The 25,612-nt window shown below is 48.9% G+C and overlaps 1 protein-coding gene across 4 annotated transcripts; it reads left to right on the forward strand.

Annotated features, from left to right (window-relative positions):
- Positions 1-411: 411 nt before the first annotated feature.
- Positions 412-24,785, forward strand: Zscan2 (zinc finger and SCAN domain containing 2). Of its 4 annotated transcripts, none has more exons than XM_015986692.3 (3): positions 412-1,027; positions 2,429-2,942; positions 20,215-24,785. In XM_015986692.3, the coding sequence occupies exons 2-3, from the start codon at positions 2,534-2,536 to the stop codon at positions 21,654-21,656; spliced, it is 1,851 nt and encodes a 616-aa protein (XP_015842178.2). In that variant the 5' UTR covers positions 412-1,027; positions 2,429-2,533; the 3' UTR covers positions 21,657-24,785. The 4 variants fall into 4 exon arrangements, with proteins under 4 accessions (XP_015842178.2, XP_006970052.2, XP_076401964.1 ...); XM_006969990.4 differs by having other exon boundaries at positions 2,432-2,942; XM_076545849.1 differs by lacking the exon at positions 20,215-24,785 and adding an exon at positions 17,255-17,442 and having other exon boundaries at positions 894-1,027; positions 2,432-2,942.
- Positions 24,786-25,612: the final 827 nt, after the last annotated feature.

The following is a 25,612-nucleotide window of genomic DNA, read 5'->3' on the forward strand; positions in this document are numbered from 1 at the left end:
GATTTAAGTACCCTTGAAGTTGAAAAGTTTGCTATGGGGAAAGGTAGTAGAACTCTATGTATGATCCCTTATCCAGAAAGACCCCGAAGCCTGTTTAAGCTGAGCCAACTAGTAGACCACTGCTATCTATTGTTCTTTACATCCTTTTGGGGGGGCACTGAGTTGACCCCTCTGGAGAGACCACTATCTCCTACTGTTCTTTAGGTCCTGTTTTAGGGGGCCTGGTTGGTCATTCTCTCCCCAGAGCTAACCTCCTGCCTAACACCATGGCAGGCTCCAAGGAGAAGGCTATAGAAGAGCAGCAGTTCAAAGCAGAGCGAGCAGGGCGGGGCTTTCATGCAGACGCAGGAATACCACGTGTGAAAACAAAGGGGTGTGCAACACCCGTGCATGTGCGGAGCTGCCAACTGCGGGGAGAAGTGCGGGTTTGGGCCATGAGGGACTTTACCTGCGCAGATTTCTTCCCTGCTCAGTCAGCTTCTGGCTGTCGAAGGCCCAACAATATCATTTGCCACACAATTTTCCGCTGAAAAAGACTGATAAATCCACCCAGCTTTCTTTCTTTCTTTTTTTTTTAATAGACAAATACACGCAGGCTTTGGAGAATTGAAGTTACCTGTCTCATGTAAGAGCCTTGGGCAGCACTAGAAAGCAGACGCGCTAGTCCGCGGATTTTCTCTGCCGCTGATCCTGAGGCATTGCCTAGGGCTATCAAATCCTGGGTAAACACTAGTGTTTGGCTCGTTCCTGAGTAGACTACATTTCCCACAATGCCTCGGGCCAAGCTCCCCACCCACTACCGCTGGACGCTGCCTCCACCAATAGTGGAGCGGAGTTTCCAGGGACTGTCCTGAGCAGCCAATGAGCGTGGCGGTGGGCGGGCCTCTCCCGTCCATTGTTCTCCGTACCCCATGGGCTAGAGCCGAGGCGAATCCAGAGGGGCCGGGCCGGGCCGAGGGGCGCTTTTGCGCGCGGAGCGACTGGGAGAGCAGGATCTGGTCCCCGGAGAGGCGAGCCTGAGAGGCAGGTCCGGAGCCGCGCGCCCCGCGGGGAACAGGCAGAGAGACGAGCGAGTAACGGGCCTGGAGCCAGCGGAGGGCAGCTTGGGGGAGGGGCGTCGGTGTGGGCGTCTGGCGGGCCGGGGGGCTCTGCGCTTAGCTCTGCGCCCCGGCGGCTCCGGGCCCGCGGAGTCCCGCTCTCGCCAGAGCTCCGCACACACGCAGCCCAGGAGCGCAGCTCTACACTGGGAAGGGATGCTCGACGACATCCCGCCGAGCCTCCTCCTTGGTCCAGATGGGGAAACTGAGATTCCGAGGGGGCGTGTCGTCCCCCGGTTTAGCAAATGGGCAGTCTAGGTTCAGTGTACCGGTGCTGCCCGGGAAGAATTCCGATGCATTTGTTTTTCCCGTAGTCGTTCGGACAAATGGACCTTGGGAGCATCAGTTTTGTTGTTGTTTTGTTGCTGTTCTGTTTTCACTTTTGCTATTTTCATGGGGGTGGGAAGGCATGTTATCTGAATCTATGGTGTAATGATTTTTAAAAATAAATATTCGTTGCTTTCATAGTATTTAAATAGTTTTTAATTCCACTGCTCTGAATATTTTGTAGAGTTGCTCTTCAGCCCCCCCCCCCATATATCCCCATGTATGTTCATTTTAAAAGGGGATTGGGAAATCCTGGGTGATGGGACATGTAATATCTCAGTACTCAGGAGACAGGGCAGGAAGATCAGGAGTTCAAGGCCACCTGGGCTACATAGCGAGACCTTGCTTCAGAAACAGAAACAGAATGTCTGTACTGAATCTGCAGGGACTTTTTCTTGTTACTATTCCCAAACAGTACAGTATAACAACTGTTTACACAGTATTTACACTGTGTATGTTGTCTAGAGAGGAGACGGAAAGTATATAATACATCATTTTATATAGGGGGTTGGAGCATTCACAGATTCTGGAATCTCTGCGATTCCTGGAACCAGTTCCCTGAGGATAACCTCCTTTGAAATACAGCGGTAATGCCTGCTCCTCGTGAAATGAGGAGCACACTGACATATGTCCCATTGCCAATCATTAAGATGTCCATTATGATAAGGATGAGTGATATTGTCTGTTTATTAAGCGGTCACTGAGGTTGAATGACTAACCTCTTTGTTAGATGAGGGACCCTTGCTCCGCAGGAAGTCTGAACTGGCTTAGGGCAGGAAATGTCAGTTCTGTTTCCTTCACCCCAGAACGACTCGTCCTTTGGTCTTCTGAGAAGAACAATGCTGTGTTAGTATTTGTGTGTGTACGTGTGTGAGCTGTTTCTTTTGCCGTGGTCACTGTGTTCGGGAGTAAGGCAGCAAGCCTCTGATGGTTTTGAATGGGAGATGGTTAGGTGCCTTAGGATGGTGTGCTTAGTGATTCTGGTTCTCTGTCTTGTTTCTCAGCAGTGCTTCTTGTAGAGACTGGAGGAAGGAGCTGCCTTCTCAGAGAGCCGGCCTGGAGACAGATGCAAGGCTTGGAGCCTGAGTGACCATCCAGGAAGCTGGACAATGGCAGCTGAAGAGCCAGCGGTGACCACTCCCCTCAGCCCTTTGGTTCAGGTACCTCCAGAAGAGGAGGATGAACAGGCCGAGGTCACCACTCTGATCCTGGAGGATGATTCGTGGGTGCAGGAAGCAGTGCTGCAGGAGGATGGCCCCGAGTCGGAGCCCTTTCCCCAGAGTGCTGCTGGAAAGGGCAGCCCCCAGGAGGAGGGTGCGGCCGAGGGAGCTCAGGGTGCGCTTGTCCGATTTCGGGAGCTCTGTCGGCGCTGGCTGAGGCCAGAGGTACACACTAAGGAGCAGATGTTAACTGTGCTGCCGAGGGAAATCCAGGCCTGGCTGCGAGAGCACCGCCCTGAGAGCAGCGAGGAGGCTGTGGCCCTGGTGGAAGACCTGACCCAGACTTTTCGGAACAGTGGTAAGCCGCAGAACCACAGAGGGAGAGGGTGGGAGCCTCCCGTGGTGGAGTATTGTCATGTTTGTACAGGAGCAAGTGTCCTCACAGAGTAGGAGATGGCACTTGTCTCTCCCTGCTCTGTCTGTGGCACTCAGCAAGGTCCTAGCTCGTCATGCCCTCACCGTGTGCAGCGGTAGCTCCAGGATTTCAGTATGAGGGCCTTGGAGGGCTGTTCTTCCAGCTCCCCTCTCATACTAAACACAGCCTTGACTTGTTTATTCAGGAGGCGGGGAAGTTGAGGGAGGTCATGGGGTGGTCTGGGATAAAGTTCAATAAAACGCCTGCTTTTATTGAACAAAAGGTTATCTGGAAGCTATTTTTATACTTGAGATTTTAAATTTCCCTTGCTATAGAGAGAAAGCAGTGGTGGTGGGGGGTCTCATTATGTAGACCAGGCTGGCTTGAGATGTACAGAGATCTGCCTGCCTCTGCTTCAAGAATATGACATTCTTCCCTTGAGATTAAGGAACAGAAAATTTCATTGCTTTGCAGGTATAAGCATAAAAATGACCTCTGTAATCCACCCCTTGGTCTTTTCAGTTGGTTGTAATCAGATAGTTCCAGCAATCAGGGGGGAAAATGTAATTTTTTTCAAAGTGGTCATTGTATGAAATCATGATAAACAAGTAAACTGTCTGTGCTTCCTGCTATATAATGTTATCGTAGACCCTTAAAAGAGTAATTAATGGGCCTGGCAGTGGTGGTGGCGCACACCTTTAATCCCAGCACTCGGGAGGCAGAGCCAGGCGGATCTCTGTGAGTTCGAGGCCAGCCTGGTCTACAGAGCGAGATCCAGGACAGGTACCAAAACTACACAGAGAAACCCTGTCTCCAGAAAATAATAATAATAATAATAATAATAATAATAATAATAATAATAATAATTAATGGCCAGGCATGGAGGAGCCTACCATAGAGGCATGGAGGGGTACACCTGTTATCTTAGTACTCAGAATTGAGGCAGGAGGATTGCAAGCTAGGTCTCTGTATATAGAATATATAAGGTAATTCCAGACAAGCTCTTTATGATGGTTACTATATCTGTCTGCTTTGTTAGTAAAAAGTTCTGGATCCTTCTTCCATTTAGCTATTCTGTTTGCATTTGGCCCTGGGCTGTAAACTGTACTCATTTGGTTACAATTATTTACTTCAATTCTACCTTTCCCCTGGGACCACTTCAGGACCCATAGGATGTGGCTGCTTTGTGCTGATGAAGTACTTCAGGAGTTAGAAAGGTGTGTGGAGAGGCCAGGCTGGATCTGGGAAGGGTGCTTGGAAGACGCGGACTATGAGTAGGAGGTTTCAGAATAGGTGTGGAAAGTCACAGGGCACGGAGGAAGCTGTGACAGCTGAGAGGAGCTGTGTTCAGCCAAGCCTCTGAAGTGGGAGAGCCGCGGAAGTAGGCTTCTTCAGATGACAGCGAGGCAGGCTGGCTGGTTGGAATGGAAAGTGTGTTTTCAGGAAGTGGTGGGAGTTGGGGGAAGGGAGGATGGAGTTTTGAATTTAATGTCATTGGCCTCTGCAGGTTCTTCAACCAGGGCCTGTGGGACATGAGAGGAAGCCGAGTTTGGCAACAGGATGTAGGTTTGATTAGATTGGGGAGAGGCTAGAGCCTGATGAGCAGCAAGGAAGTACCCTGGTCATGGGATGTTCAATGGTGGGAGTCAGGCCAGGGTGGAGACTGTGGGATGTTCAATGGTGGGAGTCAGGCCAGGGTGGAGACTGTGGGATGTGCAGTGATGCAGTCGGGAGGAGGTGGAGACTGTGGGATGTGCAGTGATGGAGTCAGGAAGAGGTGCAGACTGTGGGATGTGCAGTGACGGGAGTCAGGAGGGGGTGGAGACTGTGGGATGTGCAGTGATGGAGTCAGGAGGGGGTGGAGACTGTGGGATGTGCAGTGGAGTCGGGAGGAGGTTGAGACTGTGGGATGTGCAGTGGAGTCGGGAGGAGGTGGAGACTGTGGGATGTGCAGTGATGGAGTCAGGAGGGGGTGGAGACTGTGGGATGTGCAGTGATGGAGTCAGGAGGGGGTGGAGACTGTGGGATGTGCAGTGGAGTCGGGAGGAGGTTGAGACTGTGGGATGTGCAGTGGAGTCGGGAGGAGGTGGAGACTGTGGGATGTGCAGTGATGGAGTCAGGAAGAGGTGCAGACTGTGGGATGTGCAGTGACGGGAGTCAGGAGGAGGTGGAGACTGGGATGTGCAGTGGAGTCGGGAGGAGGTGGAGACTGTGGGATGTGCAGTGACGGAGTCAGGAGGAGGTGGAGACTGTGGGATGTGCAGTGGAGTCAGGAGGAGGTGGAGACTGGGATGTGCAGTGATGGAGTCGGGAGGGGGTGGAGACTGTGGGATGTGCAGTGATGGGGTCAGGAGGAGGTGGAGACTGCGGGATGTGCAGTGGAGTCGGGAGGAGGTGGAGACTGTGGGATGTGCAGTGGAGTCGGGAGGAGGTGGAGACTGTGGGATGTGCAGTGACGGAGTCAGGAGGAGGTGGAGACTGTGGGATGTGCAGTGGAGTCAGGAGGAGGTGGAGACTGTGGGATGTGCAGTGATGGAGTCAGGAGGAGGTGGAGACTGTGGGATGTGCAGTGGAGTCAGGAGGAGGTGGAGACTGTGGGATGTGCAGTGACGGAGTCAGGAGGAGGTGGAGACTGTGGGATGTGCAGTGATGGAGTCGGGAGGAGGTGGAGACTGTGGGATGTGCAGTGATGGAGTCGGGAGGAGGTGGAGACTGTGGGATGTGCAGTGGAGTCGGGAGGAGGTGGAGACTGTGGGATGTGCAGTGGAGTCAGGAGGAGGTGGAGACTGGGATGTGCAGTGGAGTCGGGAGGAGGTGGAGACTGTGGGATGTGCAGTGATGGAGTCGGGAGGAGGTGGAGACTGGGATGTGCAGTGGAGTCGGGAGGAGGTGGAGACTGTGGGATGTGCAGTGGAGTCAGGAGGAGGTGGAGACTGTGGGATGTGCAGTGATGGAGTCAGGAGGAGGTGGAGACTGTGGGATGTGCAGTGACGGGAGTCGGGAGGGGGTGGAGACTGTGGGATGTGCAGTGATGGAGTCAGGAGGAGGTGGACACTGTGGGATGTGCAGTGATGGAGTCAGGAGGAGGTGGAGACTGTGGGATGTGCAGTGACGGAGTCAGGAGGAGGTGGAGACTGTGGGATGTGCAGTGGAGTCAGGAGGAGGTGGAGACTGTGGGATGTGCAGTGATGGAGTCAGGAGGAGGTGGAGACTGTGGGATGTGCAGTGACGGAGTCAGGAGGAGGTGGAGACTGTGGGATGTGCAGTGATGGAGTCAGGAGGAGGTGGAGACTGTGGGATGTGCAGTGATGGAGTCAGGAGGGGGTGGAGACTGTGGGATGTGCAGTGGAGTCAGGAGGAGGTGGAGACTGTGGGATGTGCAGTGATGGGAGTCAAGAGGAGGTGGAGACTGTGGGATGTGCAGTGATGGGAGTCAAGAGGAGGTGGAGACTGTGGGATGTGCAGTGATGGGAGTCAAGAGGAGGTGGAGACTGTGGGATGTGCAGTGATGGAGTCGGGAGGAGGTGGAGACTGTGGGATGTGCGGTGACGGAGTCAGGAGGAGGTGGAGACTATGGGATGTGCAGTGGAGTCAGGAGGAGGTGGAGACTGTGGGATGTGCAGTGATGGGAGTCGGGAGGAGGTGGAGACTGTGGGATGTGCAGTGGAGTCAGGAGGAGGTGGAGACTGTGGGATGTGCAGTGGAGTCAGGAGGAGGTGGAGACTGTGGGATGTGCAGTGGAGTCAGGAGGAGGTGGAGACTGTGGGATGTGCAGTGGAGTCAGGAGGAGGTGGAGACTGTGGGATGTGCAGTGATGGGAGTCGGGAGGAGGTGGAGACTGTGGGATGTGCAGTGGAGTCAGGAGGAGGTGGAGACTGTGGGATGTGCAGTGATGGAGTCAGGAGGAGGTGGAGACTGTGGGATGTGCAGTGGAGTCAGGAGGAGGTGGAGACTGTGGGATGTGCAGTGATGGGAGTCGGGAGGAGGTGGAGACTGTGGGATGTGCAGTGGAGTCAGGAGGAGGTGGAGACTGTGGGATGTGCAGTGGAGTCAGGAGGAGGTGGAGACTGTGGGATGTGCAGTGATGGAGTCAGGAGGAGGTGGAGACTGTGGGATGTGCAGTGGAGTCAGGAGGAGGTGGAGACTGTGGGATGTGCAGTGGAGTCCGAAGGAGGTGGAGACTGTGGGATGTGCAGTGATGGAGTCAGGAGGAGGTGGAGACTGTGGGATGTGCAGTGGAGTCAGGAGGAGGTGGAGACTGTGGGATGTGCAGTGACGGAGTCAGGAGGAGGTGGAGACTGTGGGATGTGCAGTGACGGAGTCAGGAGGAGGTGGAGACTGCGGGATGTGCAGTGACGGGAGTCGGGAGGAGGTGGAGACAGTGGTGACAGAGGACAAGATTGGACAGGACATGTGAGAAAGCAGTAGTAATACAATAGCATTTTTTGAGTTCATTCTTCAGGGCTACAGTCTGCTTAGCATCTCATGTATAAAACTTGTGTAAATGGCCACCATTTTGGAAGATAAGTGGATTATTGTCACCAGAGGGGTAGGGTGACCCACTTTAAGATCATGCAGCTGGTATGAGGCAAAACCAAGACCCATGTTCTCAGTGATTTCATCACATGAATGGTCCTGAGGATTCCTAGTGAGGGGCTGGAAGGAGGAGACTCCAATAAGGACTAAGGCAGTGACTCGTGCCTTCCAGTCCAGTGGACTTGGCAACTGGAAGGAAAGGATGAGGAGAAGGTAGTTGAGGGCAGACAGTGTAACAGTAGCCAAGGACTGAGAGACAGGGACAAGTCTGTCGTCAGAAAAAAGGTCCTGATTTTGAGGACTGACTGTGACCAGCCCTGCACTGAGCACCTGTATGGCCTTTACTGAGGGTCTGGGAGGTAAGTGGGTTGTCCCTTGACACATAGGTTGCTCAACAAGTTCCCTCTGCTGTCACTTGGTGGAGCCAGGATTCAAACTCAGGTCTGTTTGCTTCTGCATGAGTTTCACCGGTCCTAAGTTTTCTTTGAAGTGAAGTATTTTAATTTCTTTGGCTTTGACAGATAACTTCTCTAGCAGTGTGCTTGAGAGCAAGCCTACGGTCTGGATGGTGCCAGACAAGTACTGTATCACTGAGATACACCCACAACCTAGTAACTTTAGTTGATTAATTAATCTTTGAAACAGGATTCTGTGTATTCCAAGCTGGTCTAAAGTTGGTATGTAGTTGAGGACGACCTTGAACTTAAATTTTTTTTACTCTTTTTTTTTTTTTTTTTTTTTTTTGGTTTTTCAAGACAGCATTTCTCTGTGTTACTTTGGAGCCTGTCCAACTCAAACTATAGACCAGGCTGGCCTCAAACTCACAGAGATCCACCTGCCTCTGCCTCCCGAGTGCTGGGATTAAAGGTGTGCCCCCCCACCCTGCTACTCATTTATTTTTATGTGGGTGTTTTGCATGTGTGCATGTCTGTGTACTGTGTGTGTGCCTGGTGCTCTCAGAGGTCAGAGGTCAGAAGAGGGCATCGGATCTCTGGTACTGGATTTACAGACCATTTTTGAGCTAACAAGGGGGTGCTGGGAATTGAACCCTGGTCCTCTGGAAGAGCAGCCTGTGCTCCTAGCTGCTGAGCCCTCTCCAGCCCCACCTTGACCTTTGACCCTCCTGCTTCCACCTGTGGACTGTAGATGCCTGCTGCCTGCCGTGCATCTGTAGTTTAGTTTGCGTGGCGCTGGAGAGTCAAACCACTCCACCAACGGAGCTTCATCTTTAGTCTGTCTGGTTTTTGAGACAAGGTCTCACATTGTAGTCTAGGTTGGCCTCAGTCTCATGGTAATTCTCCTGCCTCAGTCTCCTGCAATCTGGGATTACAGGATATGCTACCACATTCAGCTTAATTTTATTATTTGTACAAGGGAGAAGAAAGAAAAGAAACCCATCCCATTTTAGACTTCACTTTGCCTTCTGATGGCTGTGGCAAGTTTATAATGAACTTCAGGATTTCCAAGATATCACAGGAGTTTGGGCTGAGGAGAGGTCTGTCTGGGGAAGTCACAGACTGATGCCATTTCTCGGCCTGTATCTGAGATGATCGCAGCCCTCGCCACCAGCCTTGTAGCGTCTCTCTTTTCTCATTGGTCATCTAAGATGGGGGATTCCCCCAGAGGAACCAGGCTCACTCCTGACTTCTGCCTTTAAGATGATCTCTAGTGGGCGGGGTGGGCTGGGCTGTGGCGGCCTGCGCCTTTGATCCCCGCAGAGGCAGGCCAGCCTGGGCTACAGCAGAGAAACCCGCTTGTTTGTTTGTTTTTCCGGGGAGGGGGTCATCTCTGCGGGTCTTTGTGTGATAACACCTTGTGCCCTTCTTCCTCGGAGTTGCTCACAGGAATCTCCACTTTCCTTCCTTCCTTCTCAGACATTGACCTCAGCTGACACCTGCCGGCCTCGAGTCTGTGCAAGATCAAGGTCTTAGGGTGGATTACCCAGGAAAGGGCATTCAGGGCCTGGTTAGTCCTGGTTTAATATTTGACTAAGAGGCACCTCTGGCTGTTCACGGTTAAAGTGTCCTGTAATTCCAGTTACAACCATGCCTCTAGTAATAGTTTATGTGTAAAGCTCATTTCTATTTGTCTGTGTTCTCTGTGGATGTTTTAATACTAGTCCAAGTCCTAAATCAGATTTGACTGAATTTTTGCAGTCTCCTCTAAACTAAACCTACTTCTAGCCTCTCCCCCTCAGCTGAGCTCCTCCACATCTCCCAGGGCAGTCTGCTTCAAGCTCCGCAAGCTTTTGCCAGAACAAGTGACCTCCTCCTCCTCCTTCAGGGCGTTTGCCATCTCTTTCTCTTTGCATTTTCGTTACTTGCTGGCTTTTCGTTTTGAGATTAGGCCTTACTATATATTCTGTCTAGCCCAGGCTGACCTTGAACTCCTCATCCTCCTGCCTCAGTCTTTTGACTTTTTAATCAATCTTGTTTTCGTTGTTGTTTTATTTATATAAATACTCTTATTCCTTTTAGGAATTTAATGAAAGTCCCAAAGGCCAGGGACCTTGTCCTCTTTTCTTCCTGCTCTTTCTGGGTTCTCTCTCACAATGAGAACTCAGTGAGTATTGCTGGGATGAATAAAGGAAACTGTGTTTTGTTTTTTTCAAGACAGGGTTTCTCTGTGTAACAGCCCTGGCTGTCCTGGAACTCACTCTGCAGACCAGGCTGGCCTCTAATTCACAGAGATCCACCTGCCTCTGCCTCTTGAGAGCTGGGATTATAGGTGTGCCACCATGCCCAGCCATGAATAAAGGAAACTTTTGCCATTGAAAGTTGAGAGACCTCTGCTTCAAGGAGACAGACAGGTGGCTAGCTCTTTCTAGAACCTTCTATTCCAGAAACAAGGAACTTAACACCTGCATCTCCTGCTTTCCTCCCCAAAGCCCAGAGTCTCTCATAGCCCAGGATGGACTCATACTCTGTGACTGTGAGGGTGACCTTGAACTTCTGATCTTCCTGCCTTTGCCTCCCTAGAGCTGAGATCATAGGTGTGCGCCACCATGCCTGGTTTGTACAGTGCTGGGGATCACACCCTGGGCTTGGTCCCATACTAGGCAAGTACTCCGAGCTGCATCTTTAGCCTCAGCATCTGCCTTTAAAAACTGAGATTTACCCTTTTGTTTGTTTTGTTGTTTGTTTTTCAAGACAGGGTTTCTCTGTGTGGCCTTGGCTATTCCGGAACTCACTTTGTAGACCAGGCTGGCCTTTAATTCAGAGATGCCTCTGCCTCCCAGTGCTGGGATTAAAGGTGTGTACTACCACCATCTGGTTAAGCTTTGATTTTAAAGATGAGTTTTTATTTTCAATTTTATATATATATATATATATATATATATATATATATATATATATGCATGTGTGTTTATGCAGAGGTGTGTATATATGAGTGCAGATGCCCATGGAGGCCAGAAGACTATGGAATTACAGGTGGTTGTGAGCCTCCTGACATGGGTGCTGGGAACCCAGCTCAGGTCTATTGCAAGAGCAGTATGAACTCTTAACCACTGAGCTATCTTTTCAACCCCTAAGCTTTGATTTTGTAAAACAAAATGAGGTCAGGTCCAAACCTGGAAAGCATAGCCAGGATTTCTAAGTCTTCGAAGGAGGATTGGCAGGACATCATTTAGATCTAGGGAAATACTCAGGCCAATGGGCAAGTCAGGCAGCTTAGCTTCATGAAGGGACTCTTAGCCTGCAGTGATTTCATTCACAGAAGCTCCCTCATTCATATTCAGGAGACCCAGTGAGTATGTAATATGTGTCAATAAAGATATTTTAAAGCAGCATACTTATGAGTTTGGAAGTATTTTTCCCACTTCTCACATTACAGAGACTCAAGGAGATGGTCCCAAGTGTCCTAAGTAGAAATTTGTTGGGTATCCCTTTCACCAAAATGTTATTTAGCTGCGTTGTGTTCTTACCCTGCAAGGAAGTGTCACAAAACACGACAGAATCCGCTTATAGAGTTTATTAGAGATAAAGGGACAGAGTGCGCAGGCCTGTGGGAGAGACACGTGCGTGGAGAAGGAGAGGAGAAGAGAAGAGAGAGAGAGAACCAGGAACATGGCGCTCTGCTTTAAAACCGGCTGGGGACGTGGCCAGGTCACGTCACAACTCCACGAGTGTGCGTAGATCACATGGTCACGTTGCGCGCTTACGTGGCCATGTAACGTCACGGATCCTGGTTACGCGAGACGCCTTGGCCCGGAAATGGCTATCTTGACCTGGAACTGGCTAGGCGGAACCAGCCACAGGTGTGCAACAACAGCATTTACCTGAATAGATAAGGTTGGAGTTGAAATCTGAGTTATGGAGAATTCGCTTTGGTTGTGGGAGGCCAGTGCAAACCTCTCAAGCTAAAGAGCTGGCTCTGTTGTGGGTTCTAGTGTTCCTTGATGGAAAATGAGATTGGGAGACTGAATGATCAAATCTCAGAATAAAAGGCTGAGGAGACGGCCCCGAAGTTAAGAGCACTTACTGCTCTTGCAGAGGACCTGAGTTTGGTTACCAATACCCAGATAACAGTTTACAACCCATAACTCCAGTTCCAGGGGATCTGATGCCCTCTTGGCTGCTCTGGGAAACAAGTGCACATGGTGCATATTTACACATACCTGCAGGAAAATGCTCATAGAATAAAAATGACAGGATGAAACCACTGCTCCAGTGGGAGACTATCTCTCAAGTGGCTTGTGGGTTACATGAGATTGACTACATCGTCCTTGTTGGATGGCTGTGTTTTCAGTCCACTGCAGACCTCTCAAAAGACCATTTATACAAAGCAGAAGTTAACTCCTGTACCTGGTTATAGATTACTGATGTAAAAAACAGAATGCTTGTGTGTGTGTGTGTGTGTGTGTGTGTGTGTGTGTGTGTGTGTATGATTTGCTTTTGGGGGGGGGGCTGCTTTTCGAGACAGAGTTTCTCTGTATAACCCTGGCTATCCTGGAACTTACTCTGTAGACCAAACTGGCCTTGAACTCAAGAGATTCACTTCCCTCTGCCTCCGGAGTGCTAGGATTAAAGGTATGGGTCACCACTGCTCAGAGTGTGTGTGTTTCCTCCTTGAATGCTTTGGGGGAATGAGACTCAGATTTTCCAGAAAAAAACCCGAGTTTAAAATATTTGTCTTTTTGAGGCTGGAGAGATGGCTCAGTGGTTAAGAACATTGACTGCTCTTTTAGAGGACCTGGGTTCAATTCCCAGAACCTACATGGCAGTTCACAACTTTCTTTAACTCCAGTTCCAGGGAATCTGACACCCTCACACAGACATACATGCAAGCAAAACACCAATGCATATGAAATAAAAATACATCAAGTAAAAAAATAAAAGATCTGTCTTTTGGTTGGAGAGATGGCTCCGTTGTTAAAAGGCACAAAACTACACAGAGAAACCCTGTCTCGAGAACCCCCCCCCCAGAAAAAAATCACTTATTGCCCTTGCTGAAGACCTAAATTTGGTTCCCAGTACCCACATCAGGTGGCTCACAACCATCTGTAACTCCAATTCCAGGGACCTGGGTGTGGCGGCACACGTCTGAAACCTTAGCATTCAGGGGGAGCAGGGCCGTTCAAGGTTAGAGGCCAGCTTGAACTACACAGGAAGCTGAGTTCCTCCGTGGGAGGTAGCTCAGTGGTTGTGTATTTGCCTGGCATACTTGAAACCCTGGGGTAAAGCCCATCCTGGCCCCTCCCAAAATTATCCAAACATTTCACATTTCAATAATTAGCAGTTAAACTGTTCCATGTGTTTCATACCTGAGATTAGAAGTCATTTATCAAATTCATGGCCCAATCTTTGGTTCCAGTAATACATGGTATAAAATGGGGACGGTTTGTCTCTGACCTGCTCTAACGGCTATCCCAGAGTTCCCCCACCTTTCTCAGAGATGATGAGGCAGAGAAAGACCTGTAGAGTCGAGGAGACCAGTGAACCCATGCCATGGCTGCATCCCCCAGGCAACTCTGGGCCAATGTAGTTGTCTCATCAGGGCTGAAGGGGAGAGCATCCTCTCTTGACAGAAGCACTGACCTCATGGAATGATTAGTCTCAAAACTGACAAATTGATAAGCTCTTGATAATGGTCACACCTAGCAACACACACCTATAGTCCCTGCAATGAGGAGGCTGAGGCAGGAGGATCATGAATGCAAGGGCAGAGTGGGCTACATAGTTTCAGACAAGTTCTTCAGACCATTGGTGCAGTGTTGGTCCCCTGGACCAGCAGGATCAAACCTGTTAAAAAATGTAAGTCTTACTCCACAACTAATGAATGAGAAACTTTAAGTTTGTGGCCATTTAGCCATCTGGAAGTCCAGCTCCCTGACCACTACCCAGGGTAACTTCAGAGACTGCTTCTCAGGAGCGAGGATTGAACTATTTCTATGATAACTTCACATACAATCTGAGGGTCATATTCTTTTATTCCTCTCTAATTCTAATTCTCTTGTCCCAATTGTCTATAATTTCTTAGCTCTAATTTTTTAGTTTCGGGTCTGTAGTTCTAAATCCTTTTCTAATTCTGTCTCAATTCTCTGTACCAGTTCTCTCTAGATTCTTGTTCATCTAGCCTAAATACACTTTTTTCAGAAGGCTTGAAGCAATTACAAGAGTTACATCTCATTGGTCAAAAGCTCATTCCTTGGGTAAGTGATAAGGGCAGAGCTGTTTACCATGGCAACACAAAGTTTCAAGGTTTCAGGAGTAAGACTGATCACAGCCCGTTGGCACAGTGCCCAGTGAGATAAGCTTCAAGATATAGGTCTTTTATTAGCTAGAGACTTGACAAGCAAGGAACTGGCATGGTTTTTTAGGCTGCTTTGTATTAATAACCTTGGTTAGACATCTGTGACTCTGACCTTGTGCATGGCTGTAAAGTTTTAAACTTAGGATCCATATACAGAGATATTTAGTCTAGTTTGAACTTAATCCAAGGTAAAAATGAGCTAATTGTGTGCAGTTTGCCTTAGACTGAGGAGAAATTGTTATTTTCTTATGTTAGTCTGAATAAAAGGAACAAAGCAGGCTTTTAAGTGTTTTACAGTCCTCAAGGGACAATAGACCTAATTATGAAGCATATCCTAGTATATTTTCTGTATATCAAAATCATACAGCTTAATGAGAAGTCATCTTCCTGACAATCCACGGATATATGTGCCCATAAAATTGAGATGCAATCATGAGCTTACATATACGTATCATGAAATTAGACACTACAGTACAGGTATTGGGGAGAATTACAGACAGGAGCAGTAGCTTGCAGAGTCGATGATCCCGCAGACCACGCCTGGGCGTGATCCTCCTCCATCAGAGAATCATTCCTTTGGTGGGTTGACATCTGGACACTAGTTGTCACCTGCTGTAACTCCCATGGCCTCTGACAGGACCAACTCTTTGGGGTCTTATAAGCCCTGTGGGTGATCTTGACTCCAGTCTTCTAACTACTGTGCCAGGTCTCTGGTTCTTAAACTTGGCAGATGTTGAAACCATCTGTGAACCTGGAGTCCATGCCAGGTGCTGAAGATTGACCTCAGCATGTGCTCTACAACTGAGAGACACCTTAGTTCCCAGGCCAAGGGACAACAGCATTAATATAACCAGGGAGCTTGGTAGGAATGTACAGTCACTCTCACCCCAGACCCACTGAAGCAAAATACACATTAGCTCTCTGGTGGATGAAGAATGAGAAGCCTATCCTGTGTTAGAGAGGAATAGGAATTATTACCTTCATATAGTTCTTGTCCAACAGAGGAGCCAAAGAATCACAGCTTAGCTCTTCGGCCATCCTTAGCATCTTCTGGTGTTCAGTGGCAAGAGCCAACAGGTTATCTATTTGAAGTTTGCTGTGTAGCTAACTGTTCCCTCAATAACTAGACATATATGTACATATTTTCTGTCTGTGTCTCGGTCTCTCTACATGCATGCGTGCATGCGTGTTTGCATGTGTAGAGGCACATGTTCCATGGTGCACATGTGGAAAGCTTTCGGGAGCTGTTTCTCCCCTTCTCCCACGTGGGTGAGTTCTGGGCAACAAAATTAGGTCATCAAGCTTGGCTGCAAGTGTCTCTACCCACTGAGCCATCTTGCTGCCCTCCTTCCTCCTTTAAAGACTGTCTGTGGCCAAGGACAACCTTGGACTGATCCTTGACTCTCTCTTGAGTGCTGGCTTTAAGGTGTGAGCCACCCTCAGGATTATGGGGTGCTGGAGGTCGGACCCCGAGCTTTGTGCCAACCACTTGGCCAGCTTGTGTTCATTTTTGTCACCACGAAAGGCACTGAGCACTGTTAGGGAGCTGCACTGTGAAGCTTCGGTCCTTAGGGTTGAAGAGGAGGGTCAGCAGTCGGTCCAGAGAGCACCGATATCAGATATCAAATGTCCGTAACTCTAATTCCAAGAGAGTCCCTGGGCACCTTGCTCACATGTCCATGCACACAGTGCACATAAGTAAAAGTTATAAAAATGTGATTTTAACAAAACAAAAACTCCAGTTCTTAGCTTGAAAACAAAATTACTTTGAATTCACTTAAATCTTTGAATTATATACCATATGGAACTCTTTTTTTTTTTTTCCGAGACAGGGTTTCTCTGCCTTTCCTGGAACTCACTCTGTAGCCCAGGCTGGCCTTGAACTGACAGAAATCCACCTGCCTCTGCCTCCCGAGTGCTGGGATTAAAGGCGTGCGCCACCACTGCCCAGCCATATGGAACTCTTAAGCAGAACTAACCCTACACTGAAATGCATGGTGGTCATTTAAACTGATAGCTGAATTCATTGCTGTTTTCAATCAAGCAGCTTGGTTGAGGCAGAACATAGCCAGATGTGGTACCACCCAGATGCTACCTACCTAAGAGAGGCATGCCTGTATGTGGGAATTTGCACATAGAGGCTCTCAATCACAGAATTGATCACCTCACCTTAAGTAAGCCGTTTATTAGTCTGAATAATAGAAATGTGACTAGGACCTTATATAGTCATTTTACTAATTGTCTTCCCTGCTTTCTCAAGAGGTCTAATGTTGGGTCTTGGGTTATCATTTTTATCAATAAAATTATTGATTTATTTCTGTATACAAAATTCTACAAAGGAATAGAGATACTTTATAGAACTGGATCACACAGAAATTTTTTTTTTTTTTTTGAGACAGGTTTTCTCTGTGTAGCTTTGCGCCTTTCCTGGAACTCACTTGGTAGCCCAGGCTGGCCTCGAACTCACAGAGATCCGCCTGCCTCTGCCTCCCGAGTGCTGGGATTAAAGGCGTGTGCCACCACCGCCCAGCTCACACAGAAATTATAATAAAGAAGAAACAATGGGAAGAGAAACTTGAAAGGACACAAAACACATGCTTATCAAAACATCTAGGGACCAGAGAGATAGGTCAGTCTGTGAAGTGCCAGCTGCACAAGCCTGGGGACCCAAGTTTGATCCCCAGCACCCAGTTTAAAAAGACAGACAGGAAGCCAGGTGTGGTGGCGCACACCTTTAGTCCCAGTGCTTGGGAAGCAGAGGCAGCAGCTCTCTGTGGGTTTGAGGCCATTCTGGTCTACATAGGGAGTCCCAGGCCAGCCAGGACTGCATAGTGAGACTTTTTTTTTTTAAGCTAGGCATGGGTGGGTAAGATGGCTCATCAGATAAAAGCAAGCTTGATGACTTGCATTTGATCCTGGAACCTTGTGAAAAAGCCAAATGCAGTGGCCTGTGTCTGTCATCCTAGCACGCCTATGGCAAAATGGGAAGCAAAGACAGGAAAACCACCCAGAGGTTCACAGGCCAGCTAGCCTGGAGTATTCAGTGCAGCAGATGTGAGAGACCATGCCTCGACAAGGTAAAAGGTGAGAACTGAACCCTGAAAGTTGTCTTCTGACCTTTATACATGGGCAGTGTCATGTGCAGGCCTTCACACACACACACACACACACACACACACATACACACACACACACACACACACACACACACACACACACACAAATAATAATAAAGTTTATTTAAAAAAAAAAAAGGCCAGGCATGGTTTTGCATAATTATAACCCCAGCAGTGAGGAGGGCGGATCCCTAGGGCTCACTGGCCAGCCAGCCTAGCCTAATTGGACAAGCACCAGGCAGTGAGAAATTGGGTTTCAAAGGTGCCTAAGGAAGAACTACACCAGATTCTGTCCTCTTGATTCCACATACATACAATATTCGTGTGCTGAACCTTTGGCTCTGTACTTCTCATCAGGCAACGCGAAAAGGGCTGGAGAAATTACTAGGTGCACCTCTTGTTCTTCCAGAGAACCCAAGTTTGATACCCATTTCCAGCACCCACGTTTGATAGTTCACAACCACCTGTAAATTCAACTCCAGGGGATCCGATGCCACTGGCCACTGAAGGCATTTACACATACAGATACATAAATAAAAATAGAACAAATTTTAAGGAAGCTATAACCATGGGTATCTGTGATCAAAAACCAGAGGCTTGGAAGGATGGGTTTTGTTTTGTTTTGTTTTGGATTGTTTTGTTTTGTTTTCCAAGACAGGGTTTCTCTGCGTAGCTCTGGATGTCCTGGAACTTGCCCTGTAGATCAGGCTACCCTCAAACTCACAGAAATCCACCTGCCCCTGCCTCTCAAGTGCTATGATTAAAGGTATGTGACACTACCACCCCCACCAGGTGACTGCACCTTTTGAACAAGACTGAGCTATAGAGATATTTCTGTAATTAAAAAAAAAAAAAAAAAAAAAAAAAAGCATCTGTATGTCAGATTTAATTGAATGCCTGCTGAGCTCCAGGGACCTTGGTGACCATTAGGGTCATTGTGTACCTGATCTTATTTGCTTGTGCAGAAACAAGCAGAGACATGGGATTCAAATCTTTTTTTTTTCTCTTTTTTTTTTTTTTTTTTTTTTTTTTTGTTTTTCGAGACAGGGTTTCTCTGTGTAGCTTTGCGCCTTTCCTGGGACTCACTTGGTAGCCCAGGCTGGCCTCGAACTCACAGAGATCCGCCTGGCTCTGCCTCCCGAGTGCTGGGATTAAAGGCGTGCGCCACCACCGCCCGGCGGGATTCAAATCTTTAAGACTCAGTGATTGCCACGAAGATAGGAGGCCTGGCAACTAAACAGCCAGTCAGGAGGAAATGAACTTGGGTCCTTGTTGGTTTTGTTGTTTGTTAGAAATCAAGCCCAAAGGGGCTGGAGAGATGGCTCAGTGGATGAGCACTGGGTGCTCTCTCAGAGGACACGGGTTCAATTCCCAGCACCCACATGGCAGCTCACACAGACATACATGTAAGCAAAACACCAGTGCACATGAGAGAGAGAGAGAGAGAGAGAGAGAGAGAGAGAGAGAGAGAGAGAGAGAGAGAAAGAAAGAAAGAAAGAAAGAAAGAAAGAAAGAAAGAAAGAAAGAAAGAAAGAAAGAAAGAAAGAAAGAAAGAAAGAAAATTTGAACCCAAAGCCTCTCACATACCTAGCACATGCCCTGGACATTACTCCTAGCCCCAAACCTGGCTTTTGTAAGTTGAGAATTTTGTAGCCTCTGTGTGTGTGTGTGTGTGTGTGTGTGTTTACAGATGCACAAGTGTATATGTGGAAGGCAGAGGACAATCTCAGGTGGTGGTCCTTAGACATTGCCCATGTTTTAAAAGTATCTATCTATCTATCTATCTATCTATCTATCTATCTATCTATCTATCTATCTATCATCTATTTATTTTTTCGAGACAGGGTTTCTCTGTATAGTTTTGGTGCCTGTCCTGGATCTTGCTCTGTAGACCAGGCTGGCCTTGAACTCACAGAGATCTGCCTGGCTGTGCCTCCCAAGTGCTAGGATTAAAGGCATGCACCACCACCACCTGGCTTTAAAATAATTTTTATTTTATGTGTTTTGTCTGTATGTCTGTCTGCACCACACACATGCAGCACCCACAGAAGCTTAAAAGGGTGTCAGATTCTCTGGAACTAGAGATACAGTTGTTAGCCACCATGCAGGTGCTAGGAATTTGAACCCTGGTCCTTTGGAAGAGCAGCCAGTACTCTTGACCATTGAACCAGCCCCATGTCCGTCTGTCCATCCATCCATCCATCCATCCATCCATCCATCCATCCATCCATCCATCCATCCATCCATCCATCCATCCAAACAGGATCTCACTGGCTGGGAACTTGCCATATGGGTTAGTCTGGCTGGCCAGCAAATCCTAGGAATCTGCCTCAGCACCGACATTACAAGCACCCACCACCAAACTACGTTTTATGTGGGTTCCGGGGGTCAAGGTCAGGTCCTTATGCTTGCCAAGCAAGCATGTTACCAACTAAGCCATCTCCCAGTCCTCTTTATTTTCTCTTTAAAAAATGTGTGTGTGTGTGTGTGTGTGTGTGTGTGTGTGTGTGTGTGTGTGTGTGTGTGTTAGCATCTGTGTGCAGGTCCGAGGACAACCTGCTGGAGTTGGTTCTCTTCAGGGTATGGGTCCCGGGATCTGACTCAGGTCATCAGACTTGGCGGCAAGCGCCGTTGATCGACTCTGCCGCCCCTCCTTTAACTTTCCCGGCCTACAGAGCGGATCCAGGAAAGGCACAAAGCTACACAGAGAAACCCTGTCTCGAAAAAAAAACCAAAAAACAAAAAACAAAACTTTCTTTTTCTCATAATGGGGGAATTGACCAGACATTGTGTGTTTTTCTTGATTTCAGATTTTGAGATACAGAGTGAGAATGGGGAGAACTCAGGTCAAGACATGTTTGAGGATGTGGAGTCCCATGAGATGTTCTTGAAAATACCCGGAGGGGAAGGTGCCCAGCAATCTGATGGGGAGAGCGACTTTGAGAGGGACTACAGCTCTGGGGGCGCCCAGGGAAAGGCCGCCCGTGAGGACCGCGGGGACGTGCCATCCGAAGGAAGGGAAGTTGGCCAGCTAATAGGCCTTCAGGGCACCTACCTGGGTGAGAAGCCTTATGAATGTCCCCAATGTGGGAAAACTTTTAGCCGGAAATCCCACCTCATCACACACGAACGGACCCACACGGGAGAGAAATACTACAAGTGTGATGAGTGTGGGAAGAGCTTTAGCGACGGTTCAAACTTTAGTAGACACCAAACGACTCACACCGGCGAGAAACCTTACAAATGCCGCGACTGCGGGAAGAGCTTCAGCCGGAGTGCAAACCTCATCACCCACCAGAGGATCCACACGGGAGAGAAGCCTTTCCAGTGCGCCGAGTGCGGCAAGAGCTTCAGCCGGAGCCCCAACCTCATCGCGCATCAGCGCACGCACACGGGTGAGAAGCCCTACTCGTGCCCCGAGTGTGGGAAGAGCTTTGGCAACCGTTCCAGCCTTAACACTCACCAGGGGATTCACACCGGAGAAAAACCCTATGCGTGTAAGGAATGTGGCGAAAGCTTCAGTTACAACTCCAACCTGATCCGACACCAGAGAATCCACACGGGGGAGAAACCGTACAAATGCACCGACTGCGGACAGAAGTTCAGCCAGAGCTCGGCGCTCATCACCCACCGGCGGACGCACACGGGCGAGAAGCCCTACCAGTGCGCCGAGTGCGGCAAGAGGTTCAGCCGCAGCTCCAACCTGGCCACCCACCGGCGGACGCACATGGTGGAGAAGCCCTACAAGTGTGGGGTGTGTGGGAAGAGCTTCAGCCAGAGCTCCAGCCTGATCGCGCACCAGGGCGTGCACACGGGCGAGAAGCCCTACGAGTGCCTGACGTGCGGCGAGAGCTTCAGCTGGAGCTCCAACCTCATCAAGCACCAGCGCGTCCACACCGGCGAGAAGCCCTACCCGTGCGCCGACTGCGGCAAGAGCTTCGGCCAGCGCTCGCAGCTGGTGGTGCACCAGCGGACCCACACCGGCGAGAAGCCCTACAAATGCCTCATGTGTGGCAAGCGCTTCAGCCGGGGCTCCATTCTGGTGATGCACCAAAGAGCCCACTTGGGAGATAAGCCGTATAGGTGTCCCGAGTGCGGGAAAGGCTTCAGCTGGAATTCGGTTCTCATCATCCACCAGCGAATCCACACCGGAGAGAAGCCCTACAAATGCCCCGACTGTGGCAAAGGCTTCAGCAATAGCTCCAACTTCATTACACACCAGAGGACTCACCTGAGAGAGAAACTCTACTGAGGGGCAGAGAAGTGGGGGGGGGATGCTGGAGCCGACTGAAGGGAGACGCCCCCAGTGCCCCCAGTGTTGTCCCTTAAAAGAGCCGCTTTTCCCAAATACCCTTTGGGAGTTTTTTGCCAGAACCATAGTACCGTCTGTCCTCATTTCTAGGACGTTGTTATCTTGGAGTCCTGTGCAGCCCCGGAAGGGAGTGGAGGAGAGGAAGGTTGGAAGTCGGGTCTTTTCTGTTTCATGATTTGGTTGCCCCTCCATTCCTCCGTGCTCCTATTCCCTTGAGGTGGGGAAATTGTTCTCCATATGGGACGTCAGTCTGTCTGCAGCAGCCTAGGCTGAGCCCTCCAGGGAATCCTGGACACTGTTTGTGTACTTGCGATTGTTCGGCTGTTGCCTCGCCCGCTTAGGTGCCTTCACCCCAGCTGGTAGCGTTCCAGGCTCCCTCCCTGTGTCAGGCTCCACTCAGGCCGCCTGTGGGTCAGGTCAGGACGATGGATCTCCAATTCTGAATCACCTGTATGAAGGCAAAGCCCTTTTCTGGTTTCCGAAGTGTCCAGAACACAGTTTGGGAGAGTGTGGCCTGGAGCTGATGTCCAGGGTCTCTTCAGTCGGTAAGAGGGACGGTGACTGCCAGGAGAGGTGCCAGCTTAGGGTTGTGTGCCTGCGTTTGTGTCTGCATACAGTCCTGTGTTAAGTTGGCTGTGCAGGGTGCACACTGGGACACATGGAGCTTTGTGTTTGGACCCTGACCCTGGACCCCTAGCTGTGAGATAGTGAAACAATACCGTGTGCTGTGCGCCATGGAAGCACTTGTGAACCACTCTGTGTACTTATTGGCGACCTGTCCATATTTTACACATGTGCACACACGGTGTTTGGAGGCAGGGTCCCATAGAGCTCAGGCTGGCCCTGAACTTTCGATGTTTTTAAGGATGACCTTGACCTTCTGATCCTCCTGCCATCAGCTCCTGAGTGTTGGGATTACCAGTGTGTACCACCCTGCTCAGTTTATGCAGTGTTGGGGATTGAATTCCAAGCTTTTCATGCCAGGCTATCACACTACTGAGTTACATGCTCAGCCTCTTACAGCTTTCATTTTATTTGTGTGTGTGTAAGTGTATGGTGATGTGTGTGCAGGTACTTGTGGAGGCCAGTGGCTAGCCTCCAGTGTCATTCCTAAGGTACTGTCCACCTTGCTTTTACGAGTCTCTCACTGGGATCTGGGACTCTCTGTTTATGCTAAGCTCCTGGCTGGACAGCTAGGAGCTGCCTCCCAGTATTAGGGTTACAAGCATGTCACCACCCATGGCTCTCAGCGTGGGTGCTGGGACTGAACTGGGGTCCTCATGCTTTCCCAGTGTGAAAACTTCACCAACTGAGCAGTCTCTCCAGAGCACACTTTAGTTTATGTGTGTGGACCTAGAATACAGCCCTGCAGGCTTTGTATACCAAGAGCATCCTTTTTCAGGAACTGTCGATTCTGAGGGTATCAGAAATCGCCTGGTGGGGCTGACAGGATGGCTCAGCAGTTCAGAGTGCTTGCTGCTCTTCCAGAGGACCCGAGTTCAACTCCAGTACCTGCTTGGCGGCTCACAACCACATGAAACTCCGGTTCTGGGGAATCTGATGCCATCTTCTGACCTCCATGGGGAGGTCACATATATGCATATATATGCACATATATGGTGCACATATATACATACAGGCAAATACCCATACACAGAAAATAAAAATCAATCTTTAAAAAAGAAAGAGAATCCCCTGGTGAGATTTGGTCTTGAATCAGGAGTTTGCCCTGCAGATTCACACATAATCTTAGCTGCTACCACAGGGCTTCGTTCTTAGGATCCCAACCCGGGAAAAGCGAAGGCGGAAGTGCTAATTGGAGAAGGAGTTGTGAGGAAAGAGAGAATAGATACAGTATTCCTGAGAAATGTGAAGCCATCATCTCCTACAGAAGAGGCATCGGCATTTTTAAAAAATGGATGTTGAATATTAACAAGTAGAGTCCCATTCTTTCCCTGACTCTGCCTTTAGAAAAAAAATAATCTAGTTCAGACTAGCCTACAACTTGTAAGCCTCCCGCCTTGGCCTCTTGAGTGCTGGGATTACTTGCCTGGGTTACCATGCCTAGCTCCTGAATCCTATCTTTAATGTGTGTTAAAAGCTTGAACTTGACCAGGTATAGTGGTGCATGCCTTTAGTCCCAGCACTCAGGAGGCAGAGTCAGGCAGATCTCTGTAAGTTCAAGACCAGCCTGGTCTACATAGTGAGTCCCAGGACATCCAGAACTCCATAGTGAGACCCAGTTTCAGAAAATAAATAAAAAGAACTTGACCTCCACTGTTAGCAAACCTGTACCTTATACTTTGATATTGCACCCATCTCCTGCTACAGGCTGAAAGTGACCTAAGACTTTGAGGAAGAAAGAACTAGTTGTCTCAAAGAACCTAGCATTGGATTACTCACCACTGCTATTTGTGAACCATACATCATATTTGTCACCCAAGCCAGAGGTAGTGGCTTAAATCTTATAAACCCAGCACTTGGGAGCCAGAGATAGATCACAAGTTCAAAGCCAAGCTGAACTATACAGATCCAGGCCAGCCTAGCTTCCTGTCACTCAAGATTTAGTGTGACACATTTGGCTAAGAAGTGAGATGACATTATTCAGAATCAGTTAATTTAGGCAATGGGGCATGCTTAGCAGTGATGGTGGTAGACTGGGAAACCAAGTAGGCTGTAAGATCCATTTGTGATTCCATCCACTCGCATATTTGGCAAGTAGTCATTGAATACTATTACCTTCACTGTGCTAGGTTTAGGGAAAACTATAGACGCCTATTAGGTGTCAAATAACAAATATTTGAATCTGTCCAGGAAGGGAGCAGAGCTGGAGTAGTTTCCCATGTAACACATGCTGCTCCTAAGCTCTATCTGTAGCCAAGGGTGATACTGAACTGAGCCTCATGACTTAATTTCCAAGTGCTAGGATTACAAGCAGGTACCAACATAGCCACCTCAGGGTTTTATTATGGTGTTGTGCCCATGTCGCAAGATCCCCAAGCAGGAACACCACAGAGCTGATATCAGATACGAAACACAATAAAACAGGGGTTTATTGATAACAAACAAGCTTGGGCTTGGTCTGTGTCCAACACTCAACACAGCAGGTGGAGGAAGACGGCCCTGAGTCCCCATTTTTAAAGGGAAAAACCACAAGCAGGGTGGTATAAGCCTTGGCATCATATGATTGAGTGAGGGTATGCAACCTTTGAATTTACTGCTTGGGGGTTACAGTTATCATTTTTGGGCATGTCTGGATAAGTTCCAGGCTTTGTCCTTGAGCTGCCATGGAGGCTGGCTGACCTAGCACATACTGACTGTGGGGGCTCACTCAGTGGCCCAGGCTCTGTCCTTGAGCTGCCATGGGGGCTGGCTGGCCTCACACATTCACACGGACCCATGCACATAGCTCTAAGTTGGTGAGGGGTCCCAGACAGTAAACATCTGGCTGAACCTTGAGCAGTCAGAGTACATGCAGAAAGGGAGCTACTGCAAGGACTATGTCTTTTGTTCATGGCCCTCCCAGAAACTGCTTGCTCAAGTCTCAGGAAACTGAAATTGAGGCTTGATCTCTGAGAGAAGACTGACATCCTGCTATGGTGTCTGCTTGGTCCTTTCACTCCCCCCTGAGTAGTATATCATCTCCAATCTTGGAGATGTTTCTTTTTGGTAAAAGACTTTATCACCAGGGTAGTAGATTATTTTGGAGACTAATTGGACCAAGACATAAGAGTTTTCCCATTATCAACGGCAAAGTGAGCCTCCTTTTATTCAGTTTTTGCCATCTGCAAGTGTGTCATGGCTTTGGCCCAGGGGCTGATATTGGGATTCTAGCATCATCAGTTTAGTGGTACCCAGACAGGAATCATCATTTAGTTAAGACATCAGTGACATAA

The sequence above is a fragment of the Peromyscus maniculatus genome, chromosome 1, assembly GCF_049852395.1.
Source record: "Peromyscus maniculatus bairdii isolate BWxNUB_F1_BW_parent chromosome 1, HU_Pman_BW_mat_3.1, whole genome shotgun sequence".
Classification (NCBI taxonomy): Eukaryota; Metazoa; Chordata; class Mammalia; order Rodentia; family Cricetidae; genus Peromyscus; species Peromyscus maniculatus.